Source organism: Salvelinus alpinus, unplaced genomic scaffold, assembly GCF_045679555.1.
Source record: "Salvelinus alpinus unplaced genomic scaffold, SLU_Salpinus.1 scaffold_43, whole genome shotgun sequence".
In the NCBI taxonomy this organism is placed as follows: domain Eukaryota; kingdom Metazoa; phylum Chordata; class Actinopteri; order Salmoniformes; family Salmonidae; genus Salvelinus; species Salvelinus alpinus.
In genome coordinates, this window is record NW_027255984.1 from 149601 (window position 1) to 172696 (window position 23096).

General features: G+C 41.1%; 1 protein-coding gene and 1 long non-coding RNA gene across 4 annotated transcripts in view; one reads left to right on the top strand and one right to left on the bottom strand.

Moving 5' to 3' along the window:
* LOC139567102 (uncharacterized) overlaps positions 1–23096 on the top strand; it is a 117546-nt gene that overhangs the window by 79200 nt on the left and 15250 nt on the right. The gene's annotated exons all lie outside the window — the stretch shown is intronic.
* The window catches only part of LOC139567094 (zinc finger protein ZFP2-like), a 303695-nt gene continuing 286579 nt past the window's right edge, over positions 5981–23096 (bottom strand). Inside the window, exons 1-2 of one of the 3 annotated variants that reach the window (XM_071388583.1) lie at positions 9626–10141; positions 5981–7413 (exon numbers count right to left, since the gene is read on the bottom strand). In XM_071388583.1, coding sequence (XP_071244684.1) covers positions 6848–7413; positions 9626–9896 — 837 coding nt within the window. In that variant the 5' untranslated portion in view covers positions 9897–10141 and the 3' untranslated portion in view covers positions 5981–6847. Of the gene's footprint in view, positions 7414–9616; positions 10142–23096 lie in introns of those variants that run through there. The other 2 variants (XM_071388581.1, XM_071388584.1) reach the window with 2 other exon arrangements.

Genomic DNA, 23096 nt, shown 5'->3' on the forward strand with positions numbered 1-23096 from the left:
AGAGAAAAGAGTCGGCCCCAGAATTGAACCCTGTGGTACCCCCATAGAGACTGCCAGAGGACCGGACAACATGCCCTCCGATTTGACACACTGAACTCTGTCTGCAAAGTAGTTGGTGAACCAGGCAAGGCAGTCATTAGAAAAACCGAGGCTACTGAGTCTGCCGATAAGAATATGGTGATTGACAGAGTCGAAAGCCTTGGCCAGGTCGATGAAGACGGCTGCACAGTAATGTCTTTTATCGATGGCGGTTATGATGTCGTTTAGTACCTTGAGCGTGGCTGAGGTGCACCCGTGACCGGCTCGGAAACCGGATTGCACAGCGGAGAAGGTACGGTGGGATTCGAGATGGTCAGTGATCTGTTTGTTGACTTGGCTTTCGAAGACCTTAGATAGGCAGGGCAGGATGGATATAGGTCTGTAACAGTTTGGGTCCAGGGTGTCTCCCCCTTTGAAGAGGGGGATGACCGCGGCAGCTTTCCAATCCTTGGGGATCTCAGATTATACGAAGGAGAGGTTGAACAGGCTGGTAATAGGGGGTGCGACAATGGCGGCGGACAGTTTCAGAAATAGGGGGTCCAGATTGTCAAGCCCAGCTGATTTGTATGGGTCCAGGTTTTCCAGCTCTTTCAGAACATCTGCTATCTGGATTTGGGTAAAGGAGAAGCTGGGGAGGCTTGGGCGAGTAGCAGCGGGGGGGGCGGGGCTGTTGGCCAAGGTTGGAGTCGCCAGGAGGAAGGCATGGCCAGCCATTGAGAAATGCTTGTTGAAGTCTTCGATTATCACGGATTTATCGGTGGTGACCGTGTTACCTAGCCTCAGTGCAGTGGGCAGCTGGGAGGAGGTGCTCTTGTTCTCCATGGACTTTACAGTATCCCAGAACTTTTTGGAGTTAGAGCTACAGGATGCGAATTTCTGCTTGAAAAAGCTGGCCTTTGCTTTCCTGACTGACTGCGTGTATTGGTTCCTGACTTCCCTGAACAGTTGCATATCGCGGGGGCTCTTCGATGCTATTGCAGTTCGCCACAGGATGTTTTTGTGCTGGTCGAGGGCAGTCCGGTCTGGAGTGAACCAAGGGCTATATCTGTTCTTGGTTCTGCATTTTTTGAACGGAGCATGCTTGTCTAATATGGTGAGGAAGTAACATTTAAAGAATGACCAGGCATCCTCAACTGACGGGATGAGGTCAATATCCTTCCAGGGTACCCGGGCCAGGTCGATTAGAAAGGCCTGCTCGCAGAAGTGTTTTAGGGAGCGTTTGACAGTGATGAGGGGTGGTCGTTTGACCGCGGACCCGTGGCGGATACAGGCAATGAGGCAGTGATCGCTGAGATCTTGATTGAAGACAGCAGAGGTGTATTTGGAGGGCAGGTTGGTCAGGATAATGTCTATTAGGGTGCCCATGTTTACGGATTTAGGGTTGTACCTGGTGGGTTCCTTGATGATTTGTGTGAGATTGAGGGCATCAAGCTTGGATTGTAGGACTGCCGGGGTGTTAAGCATATCCCAGTTTAGGTCACCTAACAGAACAAACTCTGAAGCTAGATGGGGAGCGATCAATTCACAGATGGTGTCCAGGGCACAGCTGGGAGCTGAGGGGGGTCGGTAGCAGGCGGCAACAGTGAGAGACTTATTTCTGGAGAGATTAATTTTTAAAATTAGAAGTTCGAACTGTTTGGGCATAGACCTGGAAAGTATGACAGAACTTTGCAGGCTATCTCTGCAGTAGATTGCAACTCCTCCCCCTTTGGCAGTTCTATCTTGACGGAAAGTGTTATAGTTGGGTATGGAACTCTCAGAATTTTTGGTGGCCTTCCTAAGCCAGGATTCGGACACGGCAAGGACATCAGGATTGGCAGAGTGTGCTAAAGCGGTGAGTAAGGCAAACTTAGGGAGGAGGCTTCTGATGTTGACATGCATGAGGCCAAGGCTTTTTCGATCGCAGAAGTCAACAAATGAGGGTGACTGGGGACATGCAGGGCCTGGGTTTACCTCCACATCACCCGAGGAACAGAGGAGTAGTAGGATGAGGGTGCGGCTAAAGGCTATCAAAACTGGTCGCCTAGAGCGTTGGGGACAAAGAATAAAAGGAGCAGATTTATGGGCGTGGTAGAATAGATTCTGGGCATAATGTGCAGACAGGGGTATGGAGGGGCGCGGGTACAGCGGAGGCAAGCCCAGGCACTGGGTGATGATAAGAGAGGTTGTATCTCTGGACATGCTGGTCTCAATGGGTGAGGTCACCGCATGTGTGGGGGGTGGGACAAAGGGGGTATCAGAGGTACGGAGAGTGGAACTACAGGGTCCATTGCAAACCAAAACAATGATAATGAAAACTAGCCTGAACAACAGTATGCAAGGCATATTGATATTTGAGAGAGACATACAATAAGGCATAAAGTGATTGCAGGTCTTGATTGGGAGAGCTAGCTAAAACAACAGGTAAGATAACAGCAGCAATAACAGGGTGCTAGTCTAACACAGCAACAACAGGTAAAAATGGCGACGACTAGGCAGAGAGGGTCGGATTAACTACACACAGATCCTGAGTTAAAGCACAGAGCCGACAGATAAAACACAAATAAACAGAATGGAGTACCGTGAATTAATGGACAGTCAAGCATGCATCAGCTATGTAGCCAAGTGATCATAGTGTCCAGGGGGCAGCCGTAGATGGAGCAGGGAGGCCTCCACTAAGCTAGCACGCGGCGTTTAAAGTTAGTAGCCCGGGGGGTGGTCTGCTCAGACGGAGGGGGTCTGCTCAGACGTGGTCGTGTCGACAGAGAATCCAAGCCAGATGGCGATGGCGAAAGAGAGGTTGTGAATTGTAGAATTGTGTTTGCTAACTGGTGCTAGCTTCGTGGCAGTGGCGCTAGCTGCGCTAGCCGCAAGCTAGCTGTGAGGATCAGAAGCAGTGGCTCAGGGATTACGGCAGGAATCCGGCGTTGTTGTCGAGAGACAGTCCGATGCTGGTAAATTGGTGAGTAATATCCAGGCTAATAACAGGGCTGGTGTCTGTGCAGAAGGTAAAAGCTACTAGCAGCGGCAAAAAAAATGGCTAAATTAGCTTGTAGCTGGTATTGTAGCCCAAGAATTCGCTGGTAGACCTCTTCAGCTAGCCGGCAGATGGGCCTAGCTCGAGGCTAGCTCAAGGCTAACTGGTGCTTGCTTCGGGACAGAGGTGTTAGCCAGTAGTAGCCACTCGGTTGCAGCTAGCTAGCTGTGATGATACGGTGTAATTGTCCAGAGCTTGCGTCAGGAATCCGGTGATGTGGTAGAGAAAAAGCAGTCCTATATGCTCTGGGTTGATATCGCGCTTGCAGACTGGCAGGTATTGGCCCGGTATTGAAGCTGGCTGTGTCCGAGTTGAGGGTGAAGACCGCAGCAGTGGCTAACTGACTACTAGCTAGTAGCTAGTTATCTGGCTAGCTTCTGATTGGGGTTACGGTTCTAAAGTATAAAAAAAATAGCAGGTCCGTACCACATTGGGTGAGGCGGAATGTAGGAATGTATATTCAGTTCCTAGATGGAAAGTGAAATTAAAATATATACGAAATGTATACGAAAAATACGAAGACTATTTACTATTTACTATTTACACGCGACAGGACAATACAAACACACGTCCGACTGCTACGCCATCTTGGATTCAGGATATAATTATATCTAAAAGCAGGGCAACATTGTCAATATAATTGTACCCAAAAATGGTCAGCTGGTTGCATAAATGATTATGACTAAATGTTACATAAATTGTGAAAATGAAAACCAAATGTACACCCCTTTGTTAATATGTGTTGGCAATAATTAACTTAAGGGTGAGGCATGGAATAATAAAACATGAATCTTTTGTCAGGCTGAATGTTTGAAATATGAGGCGATTTGAGTCATGCTTCTTCAGTAATGGAATAAAGACAATTAGCACTTGAATGTTGTCAAGAAATACTGGAGTGATGTAGGATTGTTAATACAATTGATTATAGACCAATTTATTATACTGCGTCCATGTGTTTTTTACATTTTTCTTTTAACCTTCATTTAACCGTAACCGAAAGGTTGCTGGATTGAATCCCCGAGCTGACAAGGTAAAAATCTTGTCGTTCTGCACCTGAACAAGTCAGTTAACCCTCTGTTCCCCGGTAGGTCATCATTGTTAATAAGTCAGTTAACCCTCTGTTCCCCAGTAGGTCATCATTGTTAATAAGTCAGTTAACCCTCTGTTCCCCAGTAGGTCATCATTGTTAATAAGTCAGTTAACCCTCTGTTCCCCAGTAGGTCATCATTGTTAATAAGTCAGTTAACCCTCTGTTCCTCTGTAGGTCATCATTGTTAATAAGTCAGTTAACCCTCTGTTCCCCAGTAGGTCATCATTGTTAATAAGTCAGTTAACCCTCTGTTCCCCAGTAGGTCATCATTGTTAATAAGTCAGTTAACCCTCTGTTCCCCAGTAGGTCATCATTGTTAATAAGTCAGTTAACCCTCTGTTCCCCGGTAGGTCATCATTGTTAATAAGTCAGTTAACCCTCTGTTCCCCGGTAGGTCATCATTGTTAATAAGTCAGTTAACCCTCTGTTCCCCGGTAGGTCATCATTGTAAATAAGTCAGTTAACCCTCTGTTCCCCGGTAGGTCATCATTGTTAATAAGTCAGTTAACCCTCTGTTCCCCGGTAGGTCATCATTGTTAATAAGTCAGTTAACCCTCTGTTCCCCAGTAGGTCATCATTGTAAATAAGTCAGTTAACCCCCTGTTCCCCGGTAGGTCATCATTGTTAATAAGTCAGTTAACCCTCTGTCCCCCGGTAGGTCATCATTGTTAATAAGTTAGTTAACCCTCTATTCCCCGGTAGGTCATCATTGTTAATAAGTCAGTTAACCCTCTGTTCCCCAGTAGGTCATCATTGTTAATAAGTCAGTTAACCCTGTTCCCCAGTAGGTCATCATTGTTAATAACTCAGTTAACCCTCTGTTCTCCAGTAGGTCATCATTGTTAATAAGTCAGTTAACCCTCTGTTCCCCGGTAGGTCATCATTGTTAATAAGTCAGTTAACCCTCTGTTCCCCAGTAGGTCATCATTGTAAATAAGTCAGTTAACTCTCTGTTTCCCAGTAGGTCATCATTGTTAATAAGTCAGTTAACCCTCTGTTCCCCGGTAGTTCATCATTGTTAATAAGTCAGTTAACCCTCTGTTCCCCGGTAGGTCATCATTGTTAATAAGTCAGTTAACCCTCTGTTAATAAGTCAGTTAACCCTCTGTTCCCCAGTAGGTCATCATTGTAAATAAGTCAGTTAACTCTCTGTTTCCCAGTAGGTCATCATTGTTAATAAGTCAGTTAACCCTCTGTTCCCCAGTAGGTCATCATTGTTAATAAGTCAGTTAACCCTCTGTTCCCCGGTAGGTCATCATTGTTAATAAGTCAGTTAACCCTCTGTTAATAAGTCAGTTAACCCTCTGTTCCCCGGTAGATCATCATTGTTAATAAGTCAGTTAACCCTCTGTTCCCCAGTAGGTCATCATTGTAAATAAGTCAGTTAACCCTCTGTTCCCCGGTAGGTCATCATTGTTAATAAGTCAGTTAACCCTCTGTTCCCCAGTAGGTCATCATTGTTAATAAGTCAGTTAACCCCTCTGTTCCCCAGTAGGTCATCATTGTAAATAAGTCAGTTAACCCCCTGTTCCCCGGTAGGTCATCATTGTTAATAAGTCAGTTAACCCTCTGTCCCCCGGTAGGTCATCATTGTTAATAAGTCAGTTAACCCTCTATTCCCCGGTAGGTCATCATTGTTAATAAGTCAGTTAACCCTCTGTTCCCCAGTAGGTCATCATTGTTAATAAGTCAGTTAACCCTGTTCCCCAGTAGGTCATCATTGTTAATAAGTCAGTTAACCCTCTGTTAATAAGTCAGTTAACCCTCTGTTCCCCGGAAGGTCATCATTGTTAATAAGTCAGTTAACCCCTCTGTTCCCCAGTAGGTCATCATTGTAAATAAGTCAGTTAACCCCCTGTTCCCCGGTAGGTCATCATTGTTAATAAGTCAGTTAACCCTCTGTTCCCCGGTAGGTCATCATTGTTAATAAGTCAGTTAACCCTCTGTTCCCCAGTAGGTCATCATTGTTAATAAGTCAGTTAACCCTCTGTTCCCCAGTAGGTCATCATTGTTAATAAGTCAGTTAACCCTCTGTTCCCCGGTAGGTCATCATTGTTAATAAGTCAGTTAACCCTGTTCCCCAGTAGGTCATCATTGTTAAACAAGTCAGTTAACTCTCTGTTCCCCGGTAGGTCATCATTGTTAATAAGTCAGTTAACCCTCTGTTCCCCTGTAGGTCATCATTGTTAATAACTCAGTTAACACTCTGTTCCCCGGTAGGTCATCATTGTTAATAAGTCAGTTAACCCTCTGTTCCCCTGTAGGTCATCATTGTTAATAAGTCAGTTAACCCTCTGTTCCCCGGTAGGTCATCATTGTTAATAAGTCAGTTAACCCTCTGTTCCCCTGTAGGTCATCATTGTTAATAACTCAGTTAACCCTCTGTTCCCCGGTAGGTCATCATTGTTAATAACTCAGTTAACCCTCTGTTCCCCAGTAGGTCATCATTGTTAATAAGTCAGTTAACCCTCTGTTCCCCTGTAGGTCATCTTTTCAACTTTCACTTTCAACCGAACGAATATTGGACGAATATTATAAATCACTGATATCAATCAGACGTGTTGTTGAAACTAACACAACTAAAAAAACACATGGAAATTGGAGATATCTTTTAGCGATAAGTTTAACAAGTATTTTGTTTGTCACTTTTTGTTTAAAAAAAAGAGCTCCCCCGAGCAACCCCCAATTCTGACGCAATAATATTATAACATCTTGTCATTTCTGTTCTGACAATGTATTTTCTGATGTGTAATCAGATTTCTTTTATCAGAGTATCTCTTCCCACACTGATTACAGCTATGAGGTTTCTCTCCTGTGTGTGTTCTCTGGTGTACAGCCAGATGGCTAGATGTAGTAAAACTCTTCCCACATTGAGCACAGCTAAAATATTTCTCTCCAGTGTGTGTTCTCTGGTGTACAGTCAGATGGCTAGATGTAGTAAAACTCTTCTCACATTGATCACAGCTATAAGGTTTCTCTCCTGTGTGTGTTCTCTGGTGTACAGTCAGATGGCTAGATGTAGTAAAACTCTTCTCACATTGATCACAGCTATATGATTTCTCTCCTGTGTGGATTCTCTGATGAATTTTAATGCCTGCTGAGGAGGTGAATCTCTTCCCACAGTCAGAGCAGCGGTGAGATTTCTTCCCTGTGGGTCTCCGCTGGTGTTTCTTGAGGTGTTCTGATGTGGAGAGACTCTTCTCTGCCTTGTCAGCATCATGAGGTTGTTGAGGCTCCCCAGAGGATCCACGATAGTCACGTCTCTCTCCTGTGTGAACAACAAGTCAGACAGATGGTTCAAGGCCCACAACAACAGAAATCCATTGCAAAAGGTGATGCCTAGAGCCACGATGTTGTACAACAACTGAAGTCTGTAATGAATGTTAAAATTATTTGACAATTAAGACAGCCAAGTGAGCAACAATAGTCATATTTTGTCTTGTTTTCACATTAGTAGTAACATCGATGATTGTAGGCTAGAAAAAAGTTATTATAGTTGTTGAAATCCTAAGCAGTGTGCCAGACGACTTTTGGTCTCCAATATAGGCCCCTTTCTGTGTTTGCAAAAATTGCGGCACGAGGGCGATGCACACTCAATTTGGTTGCAGAAACTCCTCCTCGCTAATGAGGAAACCACTAGTTATGGATGTAGTATATCTGCCTGGAGCAAAAATGGTGAGCAAAGATTTTAGTTTTTCACAATGTATTCTGAATATTACAGCGCAAGATCAGGAGTGCTACTCAAGGAAACTCACATTAAGCTCTGTGTCACTATTTACTAATTCACCACCGTGGGGGAAAACTCAGGGGAGTTCTCATAGGCTGACAGCAAAAATAGCCCCCAACTTCCGTTTGAATGACCTGCTTAATATAAGTGTTGTTTTATTGTTGCAAATTAATATTATTTTTATTTTTATACTTATAAAACACTTCCACCAGTAAAATGTTATTTGGCTAGCTTTGCCATCAGCCTGACAATGAGGGTTTGTCCACTAAGTCTTTAACAAATTGGCCCATACTTCACCTAACAATAACACAGACCTACTGTAGGACCCATAACTTCACCCAACAACATAGACCTAGGACTATAAATAATTTAATATTTCAAGTGAAACAATGGAAACTAAAATGGCTTTGTTATGACATTTCATAACCAGATACTTTTGTGAATAATCCCACGAGGCTACTCTGTAATGTGTTGTCATTCTAAATGTCCTGAATAAAGGAAAATAGCTCTGTGTGTTGTACAATAGCCTATCCATCAAGGAACAGTTCTTTACACATTATGAGGTAAGTATCTCTGTGTCCAAACAGACTAACGAGACCTTACTGTAAATCAAGCAGACAATAACACATTATAAACATAAATTTGTTAGGGATGTTGGATCCAACGTGGAGCACGGCATAACTGTCTTTACCAGAGTAATGAATGAAGAAGCACTTTGGTTGTTGTTGCATGTCGTTATGTTTGTCATTTTTTTATTTTTACCTTTATTTAACTAAGCAAGTCAGTTAAGAACACATTTTTATTTTCAATGAACAGTTCTGCCTTGTTCAGGGGCAGAACAACAGATTTTTACAATCTTTCGTTTCTCAAAGCTCTAACCACTAGGCTACCCGCTGCCCCGATTTGACTGTCATTCAGAAAATGATTTCCTGGATCACTTGATGATAGTTGAACGTGACTAACTAAACAGCTACAGTATTAAGAATTATGTGTAATTATTGAAGAACCGCATTAATGACAGTATCCATTTGGGTGTTGTGAATCAACTTAAGGTGACTCTCGGTTAGAACCATTGGATTTTGCAAACTCTGAAATGATTTAGGATTTCTGTGCCCATGAAAACTGTTTTCCCAGCGTAATATAAGGAGCCACTAAATGTTACGTAGTTAGAGAGCATTTCAGAGATCTGAAAACAAAAAACTGTACGAACAGGAAAATAACCTAAACCACAACGCCAAATCTACACTGGAGGAGCTTACCAAGATGACATTGAATGTTCCCGAGTGGCCTAGTTACAGTTTGGACTAAAATCGTCTTGAAAGTCTATAGCAAGACGGGAAAATGGCTTTCTAGCCATGAACAACAACCAACTTGACAGAACATGAAGGATTTTAAAAAGAATAATGAATATTCACATGAAGATCAGTCTCCTATTGGATGACATCACGACTTCCCATCAAGCCAACTCCTTGAATGCCTTACTATTACATCACTCACTCCTTCTAGTTTGCAGTTGTCTAAAAAAACACTATTTTGCCCAAAACATTTATTTGTTTCCCTTTAGTGTGTTTATACTTTACTGTATTTATATATCACTTTTCAACAGGAAAAGTTAAAATCACTGGAGGACGTCATGAACAATTCCTACAGTACAAAAACATATTCAAGTGTAGAATGCCCTTTTAAAAATCACACATTTGTTCAACAACTGCAGAGTTTGTGCCCCTGTTAAGATAGTACTCACTGTATTTACTGGTGTTAATCAGTTCTCCAGTCTTCTCTTCTTCGTCCTCCTCTAATGTGACAGTAATCTCCCCCTCTTCATCCTTCATTCCAAAAACATCTTCATCTTCTTTCACGTCATCCTCCACTTCAAAAACGGCATCTTCCTCCTCCTCTTTCACCCTGAAAGCGTCTTTCTCTTCTTCTTTCACTGTAACAGCCTCCTCTTCCACCAGAGCTTCTTTCTCCGTACAGCAGACATCCTCTTCTTTATCAGGAGGAGAGTAGCTTAGTGTGCTCATGGTCGGGGATAATAGCTAGTTAGCATTAGCGACTAGACTAGTGCTAACTTAACCAGCCAGCTAGTTGACTTACAACGTAAATATTAAATTATATGGGGTAGCTAGTTGTTTCCACATAAGTATGTTTAAATCATAGTGGCAAATAAACCGCGAAATTGTCTAAAGAACTTGAATGTTCCGACTTTGTTGGCTAGCGAGCTAACGAGGTGGCTGCAGTTGTTGAAGAAGAATTCCGTCCACTAGATTATACGTCACACTAGAAACATCGCCTGAAAGACACATATCGCCATCTGCTGTCTGGAGGGAGGAAACGCAGTTGAGGAGGGAACACTTTTTATCTTCTTCATTGAATTATAATATTATAAAGCAGTTTAGGGAAACGTTTTTTCCTCTCCATTAAATATGAATATTATATGAACACGTACAAAGAGCAACAAGTGTTGTTTGATTAGTTCAGATTTTTTATGAGAATTTAATACAAACTCTACATCAACTCCACATCTATATTTCTGATTCAGTCAAATAACTAGATATCAAAATTATCACCTAGTTATTCATACCCTTGATAAAGATTAGCAAAACTGTATGTATAAAATAATTAATTAAACTTTACCCACTACCCAGATATTTTAGCCCAAAACCTGGTTACCTCTTTGCTAGGAGGTTGAAACTTGGGCCATAAGTGGATCTTCCAGCAAGACACATCAACAAAGATATTGTAAAATGGGCACAAAATCAACATGGGTGGCAATAATTCAGACCCCTTCCTTTTGAGAATTACGTGTTAAACTAAATCTCTTTCTCTGAGTTTTGTATTACTATAAAATAATATAACTTCCCTTTATTTTGTTGGTGTAACAATACATCATGTAGATGTATATAATGAACAGACTAGGTCTATACTGCTCCTACATGGTGTAACAATACATCATGTAGATGTATATAATGAACAGACTAGGTCTATACTGCTCCTACATGGTGTAACAATACATCATGTAGATGTATATCATGAACAGACTAGGTCTATACTGCTCCTACGTGGTGTAACAATACATCATGTAGATGTATATAATGAACAGACTAGGTCCATACTGCTCCTACATGGTGTAACAATACATCATGTAGATGTATATCATGAACAGACTAGGTCTATACTGCTCCTACGTGGTGTAACAATAGATCATGTAGATGTATATAATGAACAGACTAGGTCTATACTGCTCCTACATGGTGTAACAATACATCATGTAGATGTATATAATGAACAGACTAGGTCTATACTGCTCCTACATGGTGTAACAATACATCATGTAGATGTACAGTGGGGCAAAAAAGTATTTAGTCAGCCACCAATTGTGCAAGTTCTCCCACTTAAAAAGATGAGAGAGGCCTGTAATTTTCATCATAGGTACACTTCAACTATGACAGACAAAATGAGGAAAAAAAATCCAGAAAATCACATTGTAGGATTTTTTATGAATTTATTTGCAAATTATGGTGGAAAATAAGTATTTGGTCACCTACAAACAAGCAAGATTTCTGGCTCTCACAGACCTGTAACTTCTTCTTTAAGAGGCTCCTCTGTCCTCCACTCGTTACCTGTATTAATGGCACCTGTTTGAACTTGTTATCAGTATAAAAGACACCTGTCCACAACCTCAAACAGTCACACTCCAAACTCCACTATGGCCAAGACCAAAGACCTGTCAAAGGACACCAGAAACAAAATTGTAGACCTGCACCAGGCTGGGAAGACTGAATCTGCAATAGGTAAGCAGCTTGGTTTGAAGAAATCAACTGTGGGAGCAATTATTAGGAAATGGAAAACATACAAGACCACTGATAATCTCCCTCGATCTGGGGCTCCACGCAAGATCTCACCCCGTGGGGTCAAAATGATCACAAGAACGGTGAGCAAAAATCCCAGAACCACACGGGGGACCTAGTGAATGACCTGCAGAGAGCTGGGACCAAAGTAACAAACCCTACCATCAGTAACACACTACGCCGCCAGGGACTCAAATCCTGCAGTGCCAGACGTGTCCCCCTGCTTAAGCCAGTACATGTCCAGGTCCGTCTGAAGTTTGCTAGAGAGCATTTGGATGATCCAGAAGAAGATTGGGAGAATGTCATATGGTCAGATGAAACCAAAATAGAACTTTTTGGTAAAAACTCAACTCGTCGTGTTTGGAGGACAAAGAATGCTGAGTTGCATCCAAAGAACACCATACCTACTGTGAAGCATGGGGGTGGAAACATCATGCTTTTGGCCTTTTTTTCTGCAAAGGGACCAGGACAACTGATCCGTGTAAAGGAAAGAATGAATGGGGCCATGTATCGTGAGATTTTGAGTGAAAACCTCCTTCCATCAGCAAGGGCATTGAAGATGAAACGTGGCTGGGTCTTTCAGCATGACAATGATCCCAAACACACCGCCCGGGCAACGAAGGAGTGGCTTTGTAAGAAGCATTTCAAGGTCCTGGAGTGGCCTAGCCAGTCTCCAGATCTCAACCACATAGAAAATCTTTGGAGGGAGTTGAAAGTCCGTGTTGCCCAGCAACAGCCCCAAAACATCACTGCTCTAGAGGAGATCTGCATGGAGGAATGGGCCAAAATACCAGCAACAGTGTGTGAAAACCTTGTGAAGACTTACAGAAAACGTTTGACCTCTGTCATTGCCAACAAGGGGTATATAACAAGGTATTGAGATAAACTTTTGTTATTGACCAAATACTTATTTTCCACCATAATTTGCAAATAAATTCATTAAAAATCCTACAATGTGATTTTCTGGAATTTATTTTCTCATTTTGTCTGTCATAGTTGAAGTGTACCTATGATGAAAATTACAGGCCTCTCTCATCTTTTTAAGTGGGAGAACTTGCACAATTGGTGGCTGACAATACTTTTTTGCCCCACTGTATATCATGAACAGACTAGGTCTATACTGCTCCTACGTGGTGTAACAATACATCATGTAGATGTATATAATGAACAGACTAGGTCCATACTGCTCCTACATGGTGTAACAATACATCATGTAGATGTATATCATGAACAGACTAGGTCTATACTGCTCCTACGTGGTGTAACAATACATCATGTAGATGTATATAATGAACAGACTAGGTCCATACTGCTCCTACATGGTGTAACAATACATTTTTAAAAAATTCAAAGCTTCTTGTTCTTTAGCTTTTATTTTTTAATGCAGCAATTCAACCATTGTTGGTGTCCCTTAGTGGTCCCGTGTGGCTCAGTTGGTAGAGCATGGCGCTTGCAACGCCAGGGTTGTGGGTTCATTCCCCACGGGGGGACCAGGATGAATATGTATGAACTTTCCAATTTGTAAGTCGCTCTGGATAAGAGCGTCTGCTAAATGACTTAAATGTAAATGTAAATGTAGTGGCCTGACCATGAAGGCCTGAGTCATGCAGTCTCCTCTGAACAGTTGATGTTGAGATGTGTCAGTTACTTGAACTCTGTAAAGGATTTATTTGGACTGCAATCTGAGGTGCAGTTAACTCTAAGAACATATCTTCTGCAGCAGAGGTAACTCTGGGATTTCCTTTCCTGTGGCAAACCTCATGAGAGCCACCCATACCTTGTCACAACACAACTGATTGGCTCAAACGCATTAAGAAGGAAAGAAATTCCACAAATTAACATTTAACAAGGCACAACTGTTAACTTCTTGACGCTAGGGGTCAGATTTTTTTAAAATAACATTCCCAAGGTAAACGGACTATTTCTCAGGTCCAGATCGTAGAATATGCATTTAATTTACAGATTATTATAGAAAACACTCCAAAGTTTCCAAAACTGTCAAAATATTGTCTGTGAGTATAACAAAACTGATTTTGCAGGCGAAAACCTGAGGAAATCTAACCCGGAAGTGATTTTTTTAATTTTTTTATCTGTGTTTCATTGCCCGTCTTTCTTCAATTTAATTCCAGGTGACTACCTCATGAAGCTGGTTGAGAGAATGCCAAGAGTGTGCAAAGCTGTCATCAAGGCAAAGGGTGACTGCTTTGAAGAATCTCAAATATAAAATATATTTTGATTTGTTTAACCCTCTTTTGGTTACTACATGATTCCATATGTGTTATTTCATAGTTTGTCTTCACTATTATTATACAATGTAGAAAATAGTTAAAATTAAGTGAACATTGAATTTGGAGGTGTGTCCAAACAATTGACCGGTACTGTATATGCATTGTGGAGGAGAACTGATCCTAAATCTGTACAAAGGCATAACATCTACAGCAGGAACAACTGTCTGTGTTAGAGAGCATATAAAACGAACTGATCCTAGATCTGTACAAAGGCATAACATCTACAGAGCAGGAACAACTATCTGTGTTAGAGAGCATATAAAACGAACTGATCCTAGATCTGTACAAAGGCATAACATCTACAGAGCAGGAACAACTATCTGTGTTAGAGAGCATATAAAACGAACTGATCCTAGATCTGTACAAAGGCATAACATCTACAGAGCAGGAACAACTGTCTGTGTATGAGAACATATAAAACGAACTGATCCTAGATCAGTAGATATAGGGGCAGTACTTAGTGACATCACTTCATGAAACAGGAAGTACAAATATATAACATAGGTTCACAATATCAACATTCAATGTATCAAAATATATGACCAAGCAGGAAGTGTAAACGCCAGCCCAGCCACCATCCTAGAGGTTCACTGATGATCAACCTCCTCCTTCACATCTGAATCCTGATGATCAACCTCCTCCTTCACATCTGACTCCTGATGATCAACCTCCTCCTTCACATCTGACTCCTGATGATCAACCTCCTCCTTCACATTTGACTCCTGATGATCAACCTCCTCCTTCACATCTGAATCCTGATGATCAACCTCCTCCTTCACATCTGACTCCTGATGATCAACCTCCTCCTTCACATCTGACTCCTGATGATCAACCTCCTCCTTCACATCTGACTCCTGATGATCAATCCAGAGCGTCTTCTTTTTTGAAGAATCCCGATGGACGACGTCATCGAATAGGACGTCATCACCACCACAAGTTAATTGTCATTGAGGTTATCAATGGGAAGAATATTAGCAATATGTCCTGTCTGGTAACTTGTCTCATTCAATGGATTAACATTGGCAGGTGCACAGGGAGAAACCCCATTTAAAAAACTCAGTTGATCTTAAACTGCGGAAAACCTTTTGGAAGTCTTTAACTGCATCAAAGTCTGTGGCCTGTGATGTTGGGAAATGATAGTCTCTTATTATACAATAGACAAAATTCACAAATTATACAGGACAACGACAGAGTCATGTCTTCAGTGTAAAACTAACAATGACTCAATAATCCTTCTGGGAATGTTATGATGTCATAAAGTTATGGGAGGAGTTATGGGAGGAGTTAGAAAGTTGGCTGTCAGAAGTACAGTTATACAATGTCAAATTACTTTTAATCTGTCTGTCTGTATATTTCAAAACATGAGGGTGCAGTGAGATACCCCAGAGTTGGACGATACTTTTCTCATAAATCATTTTAAATATTATACTTAATTAAACCTGGAAATCAACCAATCCTCTGTTGTTAATTCAATAGAAAGGTCAAATGCTTTATTATCTAAAAGTTGAAAGTGACGGAGAGAAATAAAATGGTGCTGATGCGTGCACTGGCTGTGTTCTAGTGGGTCTGGGCAGGTGTGATGTAGTTAATGGAGATGGAGGTGTGTTCTAGTGGGTCTGGGCAGGTGTGATGTAGTTATTGGAGATGGAGGTGTGTTCTAGTGGGTCTGGGCAGTGTGGGGTTTTTACAAGGTTTTTTGACATGCTTAACTAACTATAAGCTAGTAGGGCTTCTTATGCATTAAAGTTTGAATTGCTGACTCCTGCATTTTCCATTGTTCTCACTTTTACCAGTGCTCAGGGCCCAACCATGAATATCAGCCTGAAATGTGTGTGTGTTAAAAGGAGAGAAGCAACAAATGTATCAGTAGTGTGAAGCTGTACTGTGTGACTGAGACGGTGCTAATCTTAGAGAAACACAGGAGGGGGTGAATCATGAGACTGCTGACTGTGGTGTACAATGGACAATAACAGATAAGCTATACACACGAAGAACATATGTGAGGTTCTGAGTAATACTATAACAAACGTGATTGAATATTAGCAACTGTATCATATGTAATTGAATACTATAACAAACGTGATTAGCAACTGTCTTAAATGTGATTGGATGTTGACAAACTGTTGGTCTGGGCGCCTGGGTGTCTGTGTGTGTGTGCTGGAAGTAACAGTTAGCTCAGATAAGAAGCTGGGAAGCTGTAGTTAGCCTTGAGCGAGAACAGTGGACAATGTATACAGATGCAGATATCTCAGACAATGTTATAAAACTGTCTGACCCCAGTCTCTGGGGTGAAGGAGCGTAATCTACACAGCAACAGCGACGGGACAACAGAGAGCGCAAAGGGGCTAGGACTAGCTTATGTGCCAACACCAACGATAGGCTGGGTGAGTCTAAACCACGCCCAGTCTCTACTCTGACAGGCCGGCTCGGAAGTGGGAACTATCTCTGTCATGAGTATTTATTATAATGTCTTTGTCAGTAACAAGTGTCTTCTCTGTTTCCACCCTGCGGGGTGGTGCAGTGGACCCGTATATACGAAAAATGCATTTGCCATTTATTAACTTTTGAATTAAACAATTATTTTAATCAAGTTCAGGTGTCCTATTGTTCCTATCTCAGTTGAACTTACACAACCCTAACAATTGGTGACCCCGACCGTGAACTGAGGGAACTTCGCTGGACGTTGAGCCATCCAGCCTTTGGCCTAGACTGTCGCCAGACAGGGTCCTCTCACAAAAGACCGCGGTCTACTTAAACAGGTAAGCAGATACCTATTGTATTAATATACTAAAGTTCTGCACATTGGCGTTAACCAAATTTATTTTGTGAGAAAACCTAACTGGTGTAAGTTACTAAATTTTCGAACCATATGTTCATTACAGTAAAGTAAGGATAAAACGAACTACGTATTATTTTCATTACGTACTACTTGATGGCGAATGCATTTTCAATTGGCCAACAGAATAACAATGGTATGACTGTATGTGTATGGAGTGAAATTAAAAGCCTGTTTGTGTGTGTGTATGTATGTAGGCTAGGGTTGTTTTATTAAAAGTCTATAAGACTTTAGGGAAGTGATTGAGGACAATGGCCACATAACCACCGTGACTGGCGGGATATTGAACATAAGACAAGTTCTAATATTGAACGACAATATACCGACTTCACGGATTTTTATGTATTTACATGGTATGTGGGATATAAGACAAATTGTCGATTAATAAGTCTAGGTGTGTTGGACCCTCGACTAAAAGTGGACGGCAACATAGTCCAGGGGAAGGCAGAAGTATTGGATAAAATAAGTCTAGGTGTGTTGGACCCTCGACGACAATACACTGAGTAAGACAAGTTCCCTGTACAAGTAAACGGCAAAATATTTTAAGTTGGGTTTATATGCGCATATTACCGAACAACAATGTTTTGGAGATAAGATAAGTTTACTGATTGAATAAAGACGTGTTGGATATAAGATAAGTCACACTGTATGTCTGTTGCTATATGATTGTGTGTATGAAATAAGTCAGGCTTATATGTAGGAGGAAGTAAGGATATAACGTAGTTAGGTATACTCTAATAATACCATAGACAGTAACACACTTACCCACTATTTAATCATAGTCACATTAAGAGATAATACACAAATATAACCATTTGGGATAAATAGTTAACTATAATGGCCCACATTGAAAAAGTGATGATAACACTGAAATCTACTCTAGAAATAAATGTAGAAAAATTATACAGAGAATGGACAGTAGAGGGCAGTATTGCAGCGCCAACGGACTCCCAGTCGACGGAGAGTCTGGTTGAATGCTGGTGACATCACGAAAAATGTAAAACCAATTCGGAGTAGAGAGAGAATAAGGATAATCCTCGCTGGGGGAAAGCTTGGACCTTTGAATTGTAATATTTTCTGGGAATTGTTTCGGTGCTGGTGTTTGCGACTACAGAAAAATTATAATAATGGGGTTATTGGCTCCTTTATTCCAAAAGTGATGGTGGTTCAGGGGTTAAATAGCTGCCTCCCAAGCTTGAGACCGGACTTCGATTCACGGTAAATACTCTGACTAAAATCTGAGTTTTTAATTGTAATTAAACCATTTGTATGTTTTGCCTAAGACAATATGGTCATTAGTGTCGGTATAGGATATAAACTGAAACGTTTTAATAACTTGTTTAGGTTAAAATGAAAGACTAATCTAATTCTAAATGATGGCGATGCCCTTTCGATGTGATACGTTGTGTTGCCTCAATGATCTGCATGAATAATGTATGGAGACGTGAGTCGTATTTATATTACTGAATCGTAGAAGTGACAGTTACCTTAACCTGATGAATTCTATAGAATAACGGAGAAATACGATGAAGTTGTGCCCATCGGAATGTTATAATTGTTATGGATTGGCTGACATGCGATATAAATTTAGCAAAGAACATGGTACGTTTACATTTTGGAGTAGAGAAAGTTGAGAAGTTGATTTTACTTATACGATAGTTTTGGTGCAAAACTCAGTTGGACGTAAAACAACGTCATTAGGTGGGATACACAATTACGTTACTCGACTGGATTTAGCCATTGTTCAGGTACACTCTATTCTGTACTTCTGGCAGTATAATTTCGATTGAGAGATGTTGATTGACGTTGTAAAATTATATTCCAGATCCAACCTTTGTGATAAATTGGTTTTGGGTTATCGAACCCGTACTATTGCCTGTTGCAGTTAGTCAACGATGATTTACAGTTCGTTGAAAGTTGCTGCGTTCTGAACACAGGTTGAGCGCTAGTTGTTGACATAACTCACGATGCACTTTTGCAACCAGGCAATGATGTTGTGACTGATTAATTTGAGTACATATTTGATAAGAATTCTTATATTGGGGATTGTTAATTCCATTCAGTAATAAATACTATAGTTGAGGAGTTTTTTAATTAAAGAGAGCAACAGTTATTGGTTTTTGGTTAAGTAACGCCAGGTAATTCAAACAAGAAGTAAACGTATTCTAAACATGATCTGTTTTCATTATGGGGAACAATGAACGGCCCGCAAACTGGTATGGCTGGCAGGGAGTGTATTCGGTAATATAAAGTCACTAGAGGGCGCCATTGGTCAACTTCTGGAGGTTCATGTTATTGGGATAAGGCACACAGTTACATGAAACATCGAGGAAATTTAAAACGAATGATTTGAGGGTATTATCATAATTATTAGGTTTTGTTTTACTAGTAAACGTTCATATATGGAATATTAGGAGTTTTATTTTCTGAGTTTTAATTAGACAAGGGAATTTTTTATTTTTTATTTTTAAAGATAAGGGGTTCTTTAATAGGTCTAGATATGGTATGGAACACGAATGTAAGAAATGGTGTAACCTTTGACCAGTCGGGGGCATGAAGATAATAAATGTGTGGTCATCTGGGATACTAGTTTTGAGGTAAATTATGAGGTAGGACAGATTATGGGGAGCAGGGGAATTAACTCTAGGGAGAAAGAGGAAGTGGTTCAGGATTCTGTTTTTAAACATATACATTGAGGGTTGAACAGGAGATATTTTAAGCCAATAGGGCAGGAAAATACATAAGCATTAAAATTATTTATGATAATAAATAAGTTTCAGTCCATCAGAGTGGTAATTTACTGTTGCTAAGGTATCCACACTGTAAAACATATATTAATTATTTATGAGACTGACTTTCAGGATAACCAATGTTATTGGTGGAGATAAAATATAGTGTACTCTTGGGGGAGAGAACTTATTAGTAAATAAAGGATTTGATATGGTTAGCATTTGTTTTGGCCATTAGAAGATTTTTATTTAAATAAGTATTAAAATTGACAGGGGTATATGACATGCTAGGATGCAGATAGTTTGATTAAGGTTATGTAAGGACTTTAGAAATTGCCACCATAGACATGTTTTTCTAAAAATCCATGAGTTTAGTTAAAATTTGGAAACAACACAGTTGTTACAGACAGATAAGGGAAAGGGCAGACAGAGGAGCCCTCCCCGCACTGCTGAGACCTTGAAGGTTTGAGAGCAGAGAGGGGAGTTTTGGAAGGGGCGCTCCTACATGATAATGTAGAACATAAGAATATTTTACTAATCTTACTAGAATAGGTAAGGTTGTTACCTGGCCAGGGACAGGTATCAAACGGGGGAGGGGTACATTGTGGTCTAGGATAGGATGGGGCCTATTGGATAATAAAAATAAAAAAATAAAAAAATCTAGCTAACAAATAGGCATAGAAGTTAAATATATAATCAGATAGAACAAATGAGAAACTGTTTGTTAACCAAACCTGTATGTCCAAGATTTTATGCATTACAGGTGAATTAAAGGAGAAGGTGATTCACTCGACCTGGGGGCATATCGCACTTGGAGGGTGAGACACACTGACACTGCCGAATGATCACAGAGTTAAGGAGAAGAACTGTTGCTAATAAAGCTCGGGGGTCAACTCCTTAATGAAAAATCCCTGACCCCGCCCTTTCATCACTGTGTACGTTCATAGAAGTGAAAGTGTTGCTTGATCTCTGGCTGATGATGTGTTCTCTGGGAGAGGGTGGGGCTTTACAGGACTGTTGGTAGTCCTGAGCTGTCTGATTACCATCACAGTGCTGCCGGGGCCACCACCAGTTCCAACAGACCAGGTTCAGCCGGCCTCCTCCACCACTTCAAGACCAAGTCCCACACCATCACCTAAGCTCTCCAATCCGGTACAGGTAATAAATGTAAAAGACATCTCAGATAGTGACCAATTGGGGACTGAAACTGGTTATGAGGGAAGGGAGAATATGTGGTTGGCCTATATGAGATACACTGCCAAAACACTTAATAGAAAGGACTGTGTCGTATGTGGGCATGCCAGACCTACTCTGGCTACTCACCCATTTGCCCTAAGCAATGGGAAAGGTTGGATGTGCATATTGGAAAGTTTATATTATAATAAGCCAAATTCAACCCTGTGTAAAACTCTGAGTCTTGTGTTCCCAGAAGTCCCTCCCCAGAAGACACCATGGGGGGTTAAGGCATATGGGGAAATTACAGCTGTAACACTGGTACAGGTAGGGGTATAGACTATGGGAGGCTCCCTACTACTGCCTGCATCACTAATGTCACTATGAACTAGAGGTGTTGCTGATGTATGGTGGATGTGTGGACCTGCCAGGCGGTTGACCCCCATTTTGAAAGGAGAATGGCAGGGCACATGTGCTTTGGCCAGTCTGATAACACCATTGACTATTATTGAGGTTACAGCTAACCAACTCCTGGGAGCTGCAAATGACAAAGAGGCTCGGGACCAACCCAGGAGACGGCAGAAACGTGACGCTCCTTGGTCCGAGGGTACAGATAACATCCACACCAACCTGTTGGGGTCCCAATAGGGGTCCCCAACGAATTCCACACATTAAACAGGAATGATGGCCTGTGGCATTTATTGCCCATTATTGGCCCAGCTATTGTTGATGCTAAGCAAAATGCCTGGATCAATTATATCTACTATAATCAACAACGATTTGTTAACTACACCCACACAGCACTTAAGGGGATGGCTGAACAATTGGATGCCACCTCTCGACCTGCTAGACAGAATAGGCTAGCACTAGACATGATTCTGGCCAACCAGGGAGGTGTTTGTGCAATGTTTGGAGAACAATGTTACACGTTTATCCCTAACAATACCAGTCCGGATGGGAGCATTTCAAAAGCTCTGAGCGGGTTGGAAAAGTTATCTGTGGAGATGAAGGGTCTTGCAGGTGTGGAGGAGAGTGGACTGTTCCCCTGGCTGGGTGGTTGGTTTGGTGAGTACACTGCCATGTTGGTTACTGGATTTCTGACCCTAGTAGTCGTGTTTCTTGTGCTACTATGTTGCGCTGCTTGCATTTTACCTTGTGCCAAGAGATCTATTGCAGATGCTGCCAAAGCTTCTGGCATGATGCCCCTGCTTACAGCCAGCGGGGAGGATACTGAAGCAAACTATCGTGAACAGATGGGGTCAACTGAGGGTGATCCATGGTTTGCTATAAAATAATAAAAATGTGCTTATTTTTAGTTTAATTCATTGCTTTTTGTTGCACAATATATCTTTGTAATCTTTTACCCTGTATGTTGTCCTACCTTATTTCAAGGTTTAAATCTAGTACCTGTTAGGGGTAGCAGGGTGGACTAGATGTTTTTTATTTTCTATACAATAAAGGTGTGTTTCTTTTAATCTTTGTATTCTAAGAAGCAAAAGGAGGAGTCGAAATGCAACTTATTAAAAATAAAATAATACTAAAATTAATTAATTAATTAATAATAAACTTTTTATTATTTTCATGAAATGCTATCAAAAGAAGGAGTCGAAATTGGTATTGTTCTGTTCTCCCTAAGAAGGTTATGAGTTCCTGGGTGGTAACGAGCCCACCTAGTATATGGAAAAGGGATGAAATGTTTATTGTATGTGACACCTTTTTGGTGTCAAACGGGGGAATCAAAAACGTCTATGTTGACACCTTTTTTGGTGTCAAACGGGGGATTGTGGGGTTTTTACAAGTTTTTTTGACATGCTTAACTAACTATAAGCTAGTAGGGCTTCTTATGCATTAAAGTTTGAATTGCTGACTCCTGCATTTTCCATTGTTCTCACTTTTACCAGTGCTCAGGGCCCAACCATGAATATCAGCCTGAAATGTGTGTGTGTTAAAAGGAGAGAAGCAACAAATGTATCAGTAGTGTGAAGCTGTACTGTGTGACTGAGACTGTGCTAATCTTAGAGAGACACAGGAGGGGGTGAATCATGAGACTGCTGACTGTGGTGTACAATGGACAATAACAGATAAGCTATACACACGAAGAACATATGTGAGGTTCTGAGTAATACTATAACAAACGTGATTGAATATTAGCAACTGTATCATATGTAATTGAATACTATAACAAACGTGATTAGCAACTGTATTAAATGTGATTGGATGTTGACAAACTGTTGGTCTGGGCGCCTGGGTGTCTGTGTGTGTGTGCTGGAAGTAACAGTTAGCTCAGATAAGAAGCTGGGAAGCTGTAGTTAGCCTTGAGCGAGAACAGTGGACAATGTATACAGAT